The 11134-nt window shown below is 39.0% G+C and overlaps 1 protein-coding gene and 1 long non-coding RNA gene across 2 annotated transcripts; both read left to right on the top strand.

Moving 5' to 3' along the window:
* Positions 1–534: 534 nt before the first annotated feature.
* LOC128126209 (uncharacterized) lies at positions 535–1529 on the top strand. Its single transcript, XR_008223979.1, has 3 exons — positions 535–634; positions 1113–1410; positions 1491–1529. It is a non-coding gene; the product is annotated as an uncharacterized LOC128126209 (long non-coding RNA).
* A 36-nt stretch (positions 1530–1565) lies between these two features.
* LOC128134143 (uncharacterized) lies at positions 1566–2645 on the top strand. The gene is made up of 4 exons (XM_052771607.1): positions 1566–1761; positions 1906–2123; positions 2416–2507; positions 2642–2645. The coding sequence occupies exons 1-4, from the start codon at positions 1608–1610 to the stop codon at positions 2643–2645; spliced, it is 468 nt and encodes a 155-aa protein (XP_052627567.1). The 5' UTR covers positions 1566–1607.
* The last annotated feature ends 8489 nt before the right edge of the window (positions 2646–11134 follow it).

Here is an 11134-nt window from a genome sequence, read left to right on the forward strand (position 1 = left end):
TATTTATTAACCATGAATAACATTTATTTGATTATATAATTTATTGTTACATTTTCTTTATAGGTAAAAAGAAAAAAACTATGAAGTAAGATACTTCTTCTGATGACAGTTCTGATAGGCGAGTAAAAAAACGTCGTGGATCAACTGTCAGGGAGAAATTGAGGAAACGAAGGAAGTCCTCACCATCTGATTCAGATTCCGACTCTTATTCTTCGGAGAGTGATTCCGATTCCGATTCGGAGTCCGAATTAGAAGCTGATTCCGATTCTTCAAGTTCATCTGCTGGTGGTAACAGGAGGAAGAAGAGATCAACAAAGAAAGAAGTCAAACAGCGTAAGAACAAACAGAAAGAAAAGAGACGGTTGTCTGGCAAAAGATCAAAAAGAAGGTCCAAATAGTTGCTTTTGATATATATATATATATATATATATATATATATATATATATATATATATATATATATATATATATATAAAACTTAAATCTCTTTTCATATAATATTGTATTTGTAACTTGTAAAAGTGGACTTACTTTAGGAGCTCTGGGAGTTCAAATGAAACAGAAAGTGGAAGTAGCAGTTCTGATGATGGAAAAGCAAATTGACGTGTTGCAAAGGCCAAAAATAGACCTCCAAGTACTTCTGCTGTACTTTTTTCCCTTCTTTTTAAGGGCATATTGCAAGAAATTACAACATACTATACTCTTTCTACCAATATAGGCATTGTACTGTATTTTTACCCATAATAACAATATAGCAATGTTGGATTTTAATCTTGATAGCTTGTTTTTAGTAGCAACAAACTTATATTTTCTTTACAGATAGTAGTATTACGTAGTAGATAATTTAAAATGCTTGTATATATATGTAGAAAATGCAACATTGCCATTTTGGGTAAAAATCAAGTACATTGCTATTATGGTAGGTATAACTTATAAGTGTTATTATAAGTAAAAAATAATAATCAAATACATTGCTATTATTGGTAAGGAGACGTACGTATGTAAGTAGGTTGCTGCTATGGGTAAAAAATAAAGTACAAAGCAAATTTCAGTTTTCCTTACTCAACTGTTAGTGAGATAGATGCTTACAAATCTTGTTATGTAATATGTAGTGAGGAAAAGTTTACCAGATCTGTCACGAAAGGAACCTGAATCAAAGGTGAAAATTAAGGATCAAAATTCAAAGAAAACAACCTTAGAAGAGCAAGAACTTGTTAAAAATGGGGTTGTGAAGGACAAGGAGAAGGAAAAAGAGCTTCAATTACTTACTGCATAACCTACATTCTGAGTTGCATCACCAAGCATTCACCTCAGTACAGAATTCTAATGGTGTGGCGTATATTGGGAGGGATTGCCACCTCTCTCCTCTTTTCAGCCTTTGAATCATGGCTTGTTGCTGAACACAACAAGGTGAGATATAATATTACATTTCTAAATACACCCTTTATATTGTGTATGGTTCTAATGCTCTTGTTTTGATGCATCTATAGAGAGGTTTTGAGCAACAATGGCTATCAATTACATTCTCTAAGGCAATATTTTTTCGGAATGGACTGGTTGCCACTTTAGCTGGTTTATTTGGAAATCTTTTAGTTGGTTCATTGGCCATGGGACCTGTTGCTCCATTTGATGCAGCTTCAATCTTTCTTGCCATTGGAATGGCCATCATCATATCATCATGGACTAAAAATTATGGTGACTCATCAGAAAGCAAAGATCTAATGACCCAATTCAGGGGTGCTGCTGTTGCAATTGCATCAGGTCTCTCTCTCCCCCCTCTCTCTCTCATACATATACAGGAGAAGCATGAAGAATCCAAAGTGGCAATCTTGTAATTATGCATACATATCATTCTGCCTTCTAAATTTGGACCTAATAGTTTTTTTTTTGTGTGTGTAAAAACAGATGAAAAGATAGCATTATTGGGTGCAATACAATCTTTATTCGAGGGTTCAATGTACACTTTTGTGTTTCTATGGACACCTGCTTTAAGCCCAAATGGTGAAGACATTCCACATGGTTTCATTTTTGCTACTTTCATGTTATCTTCCATGTTAGGAAGCTCTTTAGCTTCTCGGTTATTAGCACACACACTGACATACATTGATATTGTGTTGTGTTGTGTGTGTGTGTGTATATATATATATATATATATATATATATATATATAAATGTATAAAATCAAGATTCACTTTCCACTCGGACAAAAATACTCTTCCGGATTGTTCCGAATTATTATGACCATTTTGCCCTCATAGGAATTTTGACATTAACATACATGCGCACATTTTTTTAGTGTAGATTTTGTCGAAGAGAAATGACAACAAAGAAGATAAGTGTCTCTTGTTGTTTGTATATATACACTTTTTCTTCTTATTTAATAACTTAAAAACTATATAAATGTGAAAATTGAAGGTTCACACACTGTTAAAAGGATTGGAAAAGATAATTGCAAGTGCAGATATTCCAATGTTCGTCTGTGGTGACTTCAATTCAGTTCCAAGAAGGTATGTGTCATTTCTGCTACATTTGTTATGTGTGTTGTGTGGCCAACAAACATCTGTTTTCATTACTTTGGTGTATGTAATTATTGATCCACAGTAAGTCCATGGATTTATTGTGTTTTTGGATTGTCCTATAGGTAGCATCTCAGCTTCTGATTAATTTGGTGTACTATTTTGGCAGGTTGATCTCTAGGGCCTGCTAGAAGGATTGGATATTACAGTTAAGCATCTATCTAAGACTTCACAGCAAGGACTTGATGAATATAATTTAGCAATGTTTTACTTGATTTGGACATGAATAAGACTCAAGCAAAAGCAAGACTCATACTTTGGCATGGCTAGAAGCTTTGGAGGAAACAAAACTCAAGCAAAAGCAAACACACAGAGAGTTGTTAGCACATAGTAAGCTAGATAATGCGATTGTATATAAATTCTACTTCTCTTGAGTTCATTTATTTTATTACAATTACTCAATATTGGAATAATTATTTGTATTTGACATATTAGTGAAATGAATTATCTTTGTTACTTATGGTATTTTATTTTGTATTATGAGATTTTTAATGTATTATTTAATTTGAAAATTAGTAAATCAATAATATAATATTTTTTTTAAAACATTTAGAATTATGATACGCAAAAATGTGTGTCATCTTCATTTATGACATGGCCTTTCTTGACAGGGGCTTTCTTGATACGCATTGCGTGTCATTAACACGCGCGTCGTAAGGTTACGACACGCGAATGCGTGTCGTCTTCCTTTATGACGGGGCCTTCCTTGATACGCATTGCGTGTCATAAACGCGCGTCGTAAATGCGCGTCATAAATGCGCGTCGTAATTGCGCGTCGTCTATAGACGACGCGCAAAAGCGCGTCGTCTCTCTTTATGACAGGGCCTTCCTTGACACGCATTTGCGTGTCGTCTGAGCGTTTTACGACGCGCAATGAGCGTCGTAAAAGGCCTTTTTTCTAGTAGTGCGTGGATGGTTTCGGTGCAGGAGGAGGTTGAGTTGTTGCCTTCTCTACCCCTTGTTTCGGCTGGACACCAGTCACCGGAACACCCTCAATACGACTAAGGATGTCCAATGCTAGCCTGAGCTTGTCAGCCAAGTGTTGTCTGATAGTAATGGTAATGATAGGATCATGAGCTTCAAGGAGATGAAGGAGGATGGAGTGAACATCAGCAGCAAAACTTCGAATAACCTCCCTTCCGGACTTCAGGTCATTGAGTTCAGCAGTGGCAGTACGAAGCTTGGAATTTTGCATCTTCAGCTGATAGGTTCTCCTGTCAAGCTCATCCATGATACGATTCTGTACAGCTAATTCTGCCTCAAGTTGAGTCAGGCAATCATTAACATTAGCATGCAGAGTTTCGTTGGCAGCTTCGATCGCTTGGTGTGCAGCTTCAAGGTTGGACCGTTCAGATTGTAGAGACTGTTGAAGATTATCCACCGAAGCATTGACAGTCTGAGGCACCGAAGCTCAACAACGAGGGAGGCTTGCTGACATTGAGAAGTGGAGGCTTCAATAGCCTTAGCTGCAGCAGAGAGCGAGGCACTGTGTTCTTGAACAACGGATGAGAACAAGGCCTTTAAAGCAGCTTCAAAGTAAGCACCAGAGGAAGAGGAGGAGAGCAGTTGATCTAGTTTGTCGTTTACTGCTTTGAGATGACGCTTGGTAATAAGCTCATCATCATCTTCATGACTCTGGACACGGTAAGGACTAAAATAAGTGGAATCAAATTCCAAGTCCTCACCGCCTAAAACATGAGTGGTTTCTGTAGATGGAGTAGGAGATAAGGGTTTGGTAGTGGTTGGAGGTTCGGTTGTTTTTGGTGGTTCGGTTGTAACTGGTGGAGTGGGAGCTGTAGAGTGAGCCTTTGTGGTAATAGTGGTGGTAGTAGTGTTTGTGAATATAGGAGTAGGGATGGGAATAGTGGTGGATGGTTGAGTAGTGGGGATGGGAAAAACTGGAGGGATGGAAACTGGGATTGTAACAGGTGGAGGAGAAGGAGGCTGGGAGCGAACTGAAATTTCTGGGGTAGGGGAGCGAGGTGGAGTATCACCTCGACCCGAAGCCTCATCATCAGAGCTTTCGCTCTCTGATTCTGAGGAGGAGCAGACTTATGGTTGGGAGGAACATACTCTGAGTCGGAATCACTGGAAGATTGGAGTATGAGCTTCCTAGTAGGCTTCTTCTACTTCTTCGGTTGAGATTGGGATGGAGCAGCCTTGTCAGACTTTCACTTCTTAGGGGTTGGCGCCTTGGTTGGTTTAGAAACGTGTGCCTCCATCTGGGTTTCAGTTTTCTTGCCCCTTTTCGCTGGCTTGTTAGCCTCTTCAATGGAGCGAACCATGGTTGGCGTTAGCTCCCTTGGACCCAAAGACGGAATCTTGAGATATTGTTGCAGAACATTACTCGCTGTAGAGACACAAGCAAGCATGGTTTCAGGAACGGATCCAATGAAGGAGTACTTGGTGGGATCTGTGACAATGATCTTGGTTGTGTGAAAAGTGGAGATGGAGGAAAGAAGAGAATCTGCCATGATTGGAATGTGAAGACTGAAGACGATCCATAGCCCACTTGGTGATTATAGACCAATATCGCCCACATGAGATCTATGAGTGTCTGGACGAAGAGACCAAGCTTTGAACTAGTTTTTGCCAAATAATGATTCCATAATCCAAATCGATCCCATGGTACAGTCCATATAGCACAGTCATAAAAGACTTGCTTGCCCCATCTGAGCCGGCGCTTCGCTCAGAGAGCCCTTTAAACAGCAAAGTGAAAAGGCCATTCCATTGAGGAGGAAGGCAGGACTTCTTGAATTTGGTAATGGTGGTGAGGGTTTCAGTATACCCCATCTGATAAAACATAGCGAATAGTTGACCAGTTGTGATGGATTCAGGGTTTACTAGGGTTTGTTCTTGAGAAAGACCAATTAGGGCACAGAAGCGGTGCTTGGAGATGGAGGTCTTCTCACTGTGGATTTCAAAGTGAATCCTTTCATGAACCTTGTCGTAGTAAGCAGTGGAGTAGACAAGTGAAAGGCAGGACATCGGAACAACTTCGACTTTGGACAGAGCATCGACCAAAGGTGAGTATTTGAGACACTTGACCACATACAGCATGTAAGGTTCATAGACAAAAGGGGTGAGATCGATGATCAGGTTTTGTTGAGGTTTGATAGTGAGAAGGGGTTGGCGAACAGAGGTGTCATGAACTGAGGAAGAGTCTGCCATTTTAGAAGCTTGGAGAAGATGATGAACAGTAAGAGTAATCGTCTTTGTTCTTTGAGAGAGTTTGGTAAGTGATAAAAAGGTAAAGATTACCGTGCCAAATGCTTTGATACGTAAAAGGAGGAGAGAGAAAAATCCGGCTGATATCTTGGATTATTTCAAAATGGGCGCCTGACTTGACGGATGAACAGTTGGCATACCGATGATGACGCAGGAAAGAGAAAGGACATTTCCTTTTTACATGTCATTCCATAAAATCCGCTTTTTCAAATCGCCAAAACGATTAGATAACCCCTGATTCAGCCTTTACGTTATCCCAATAGTCACCACAGAATACATTTGAATCGTCGTTGCCTGTTGTGCTTTATTGAACAGTCTTAAAAAGAACCAGATTGTGGAAAATTAAAAATTTTCGTGCATAGGGTGTAGAAGATAAAGAAATAAAGCAAACTTTTTGGGATAATTGATGTCGTAAAGAGACATAAAACGACTGATTCTGGACAGGAATCGCTTCCTTCAAAGTCAAGAGAGACATTAAAGTGCTTGTTTGGTTTCCAATTAAATAACGATCAATGACTTGTTAAGAAGTATTGAAAGACATCTTTTTAAAGGTTATAAAGGGTGGCTTTCGCTTCAATTCATAATTTCGATACTTGACATAAGACCGAAATTGAATGAAGTACTTGTGAGATCAATGTGACCTGTTGAACAAGTAGGTAGGATATATGTTATAATGGCAAAAGGAAGTATAGAAATCTCAAAAAAAAATTGGATCTTTAGTGGAAGAAAAGCCTTGGTTTTAGACAAATTCATAAATGATCACTCAAAAATAAAAAGAGATTTCAGTAGCTAACAAGTAAGATCTTGAATATGATAATTCACCGTCTATTCATTATTAGTGTGGGATTGGGGGTTTCACTTAATTCATAGTGACACGAAACTAAGATCATTAACATAGATTTTGCATAACCATAAACCTCAATGGTATATTCTGAGAGTCTCAAGGGTTATATTGGTGAAACGAAGTAGAATGGAGAAAAATGATGGAGATGGTATAAGAAGCGAATGTACCTCTGCTATAAAAAAGAAGGACCAAGCAGAAAAATCTAAACTCAATATGAGTAGAGGAAGATAGCTCATGATTAGAGTGAATATTGTAGCCTAGTTTGGGAAAACATGATTTTGTATATATCATGTTAGTAAGGCTTCACTCAAAATCTTTTGAGGCTTTAGTCAACATACAACAGCATGCTTCTAGGGACGTGTGGATAGGTGTAGAAAAGACATCATACCTTATGTATCTTCATTATTGAGAATAACACTTAAAAGAAATTGATTAAAAAAAAACTTGATTAAAACGAAAAATATTTTTGTACTTTGTGAAAAAGAGTTAATTGAACAACAAGGAAAATGTTTTTTTGAGTTTTATAAATATAAACAGAAGTATTGAAAAGAATGTACGTAGTAATTCCATCAAAATGCCCTGATAAAAAAAAGAAGCGAAGAGTTCAGAAGGACCGAACCCGAAATAGACTGAGCGTTCGGTTCACTTCGGTTCTTGGTCGAACTTCACCCGAAATATACCGAACCCAAAATAGACCGAACGTTCGGTTCATTTCGGTTCGCTCTATTTCGCTTGTTACCTTTATTGAAGCGAGGGCAATTTTGGTATGGATTCTGCTTCCATCTTTCCTAGGCCTTGTAAAATCTTGTTAAAGCTCGCTTCAGGTAAAGCCTTAGTGAATATATCTGCCAGTTGATCAGTTGTCCTGACGAAGTGAATTTCTACGTTGCCATCTTCGACGTGATCCTTGATAAAGTGATACCTCAGTGCTATATGTTTAGTCTTTGAGTGTTGTACTGGGTTGTGACAAATCCTAATTGCGCTTTCAGAGTCGCAATATAGTGGGATTTTCTTCATGTTTAGCCCGTAATCCCTAAGCTGACTTTGTATCCATACCACTTGAGATGTGTATGATGTTGCAGCAATGTATTCAGCTTCTGCAGTGGAGAGAGAGACACAAGTTTGTTTCTTCGATTGCCAGCTGACCAATTTACCATCTAGAAATTGGCATCCTCCAGTGGTGCTTTTACGATCTAAACCACAACCACCTAAGTCGGCGTTTGAGAACGCTTGAACAAAAAATCTTGAGTTGGCTGGATACCACAGACCGAGAGAAGAGGTTCGCTTCAGATAGCGAAAGATGTTTTTCACGGCTTGCAGATGTGGTTCGCGTGGGTTAGCTTGAAATCTGGCACAGTAACAGACCGAAAACATGATGTCAGGTCTACTGGCTGTGAGATACATCAGAGACCCAATCATTTGACGATAGAGCATCATATTAGCAGCTGGTTTCTCCAATGAGGGTGTAAGCTTTGTCCCAAAGACCATTGGCACTTTCACTTTGGAGTTTCCCGTCATTCCAAACTTAGCCAATAGTGTCTTGGTGTATGCCTCCTGATTAATAAAAATGCCTTCGGGTCCCTGTCTAATGTTTAGGCCAAGGAAAAAGTTAATTGGACCCATTGAGCTCATCTCAAATTTAGTTTCCATCAACTTCCTGAATTCAGTTGTTAAGCTAGGATTTGTGGAGCCAAAGATGATGTCATCAACATAAATTTGGACTATCATAAGGTGGTTACCTTCTCTCTTGCGAAAAAAGGTTGGGTCAACCGAACCTTGTTTGAATTTAGACATTTTTAAGAATCGAGTTAGAGTTTCATACCATGCTCTAGGAGCCTGTTTTAGGCCATATACCGCTTTGTCAAGTATCTAACAATGATCTAGATACTTCTCGTTCACGAAGCCTGGCGGTTGCTCAACATACACATTCTCTTCAAGTTCTCCATTGAGAAAGGCACATTTGACGTCCATCTGATAGACTTCAAAGTTCTTGTGTGCAGCATAGGCAAGAAAGATACGAACGAACTCTAATCTTGCAACAGGAGCGAAGGTCTCTTCATAATCGATGCCTTTTTCCGGACAGTAGCCTTTGACAACCAATTGAGCTTTGTTGCGAATGAAATTTCCCTCCTTATCCATCTTGTTTCTAAATACCCATTTGAGACCGAAAACCGAGGCATCCTTTGGAGTTGGAATAAGTCGCCATACTTTGTTTCTTTCAAACTCGTTTAATTCATCTTGCATGGCTTGAACCCAGTCTGAATGATCAAGGGCAGAATTAATAGTCTTCGGTTCAACTTTGGAAACAAACGAGTTGAACATGCAAAACTCTACTTGTGAAAAGAGTGGAGCTTGTTTCGCTTTGATTTGAGATCGAGTTAACACCTTTTCTGAATATTTCCCAATAATTTGACTTTGAGGATGATCTTTGGTCCATTTGATAAGCGGTGGGTAATTTGGATCACAAGAGGGATCCAATTCTGCATTAACTTCTTCTTCCAATTCTAACAGAATGTCATCATCATTGACGTTGATGTTCTCCCCCTTGAAGGATGACACATGTTCAGTATCTGGATTGGTATCACTTCCTTCAATTGAATCTTCAGAGGAGCTTGAAGATTGTGATGATAGACTCTCCCCTTGGAATGATGAACCTTGATCATGTTGAAGAGATGGACCCTCCCCCTGGACATTAGGAAGATCATTTGAAGGTTCACTTGCTTCTGGCCTCTCGGTTTCTTTGGGTTGATCATCAGCCATCTTTTGAGTAGCATCATCGATGATTCGTTTTAGATCGTCAACCTTGTTGTCTTTTCTCGTTGATTTAGAATCAATCACCTTTTGAGGCTCATCAAACAGAAGCAAATATTGCTTAAAAAGATTTGAAATAGAGGTAGTGACTTAACCATTCTTTGGAAAGATTTCTTGCGTTGCACTTTCTGTTGATTTCATCTTCTTAACATAGCTATCGTCGAAAGTGACATAGTATGTTTCTTCAATCTTCTTAGAGCGCTTATTCAGAACTCTATATGCCTTAGAATTCAGGGAGTAGCCGAAGAATATTCCTTCATCAGCCTTAGCATCAAACTTGTTTCGATTCTCTCTGGAGTTGAAGACGAAGCATCTTGAACCGAACACATGAAAGAATTTCACATTTGATTTACGATTCTTCAAAATCTCGTAAGGAGTGATGGAGAATCACTTGTTCAAATACAATCTGTTCTGAGTATAACAAGCAACAGCAATTGCATCAGCCCAGAAATACAAAGGCAAGGATGCAAAGCATAGCATTGTGCGAGCTGCTTCACACAGAGATCAGTTTCGTCTTTCAACGATACCATTCTGCTGTGGAGTGTATGGGGCTGAGAAATTATGAGTCGTTCCCTTCTCAGCAAGAAAATCTTCAAACTCTTTGTTCTTGAATTCCAAGTCATTGTCGCTTCTCACGTTACGAACAACTTTCCTTAGTTGAGTCTTTACCTGTTTTATGAAGAGCTTAAGCTTTGGAGTAGCTTCAGAATTTTGCTTCAAGAAGAACACCCATGTAAATCGAGAGAAATCGTCCACTATTACCAGAATGTACTTGTTTCCACCAATGCTTTCAATGGACGAGGGACCACACAGGTCAATATGTAACAGCTCCAACGGTTCTATCACCTTTGTATTGATAATAGAAGGATGACTTTGCCTGCTTTGCTTTCCCATTTCACAGGCTGCACAGAGATGTTCTTTGTCAAATTTTAGAATGGGAGGACCTCGAATATGATCACCTACAACCAGCTTGTTGATATCCTTGAAGCTCAGATGAGAGAGTCTTCGATGCCATAACCAGCTTTCATCCGAGTGAGCTTTTGTGAGTAAGCAAACTGCCGGTTTACCCGAATTGGGTTGAGGTTCAAAGGATACATTTCCCCCTTTCGCTTTGACTTCAGCAGAACGTTATTAGGTTCTTCTCGACAATCTCTGAGCCTTCATCATCAAATGATACCTTCAATCCAGTGCCAACTACCAGCTGTGATATGCTGATGAGGTTGTGTTTGAGCCCTTCAACATAAGCCACTTTTCTTATAGAGAAATCGCCATTAGTGATCATTCCATAGCCTTTGATAGTGGCAAATGAGTTGTTGTCGTACTTCACAATACCACCATCCTTGAGAGACTGAAACTCCCTCAGTTCTTCCTTCCTCCCTGTCATGTGACGCGAGCAGCCACTATCAATATACCATTCTTCGTCAAACTGCTCGTCACGTATAACCTGCAAAATATTAAACAGATTTAGGAACCCAATTTTTCTTGGGTCCTTGTGAGCCTTTGATAGGACAGGGAATAGTAAGATAAATATCAACCAAGTAAGTACGTTTATTAAAGTTGTTTCATCTTTTCTTTTTATGGTGAAAACTTTAATTTTGGTTGGTTTAGTAGGATTGGGATCTGTGGTGTTGACATCAGCATTCTTTTGGATCTCTTTTGGACGTCTGTTATCTTC

The sequence above is a fragment of the Lactuca sativa genome, chromosome 5 (genome assembly GCF_002870075.4).
Source record: "Lactuca sativa cultivar Salinas chromosome 5, Lsat_Salinas_v11, whole genome shotgun sequence".
Taxonomy (NCBI): Eukaryota; Viridiplantae; Streptophyta; class Magnoliopsida; order Asterales; family Asteraceae; genus Lactuca; species Lactuca sativa.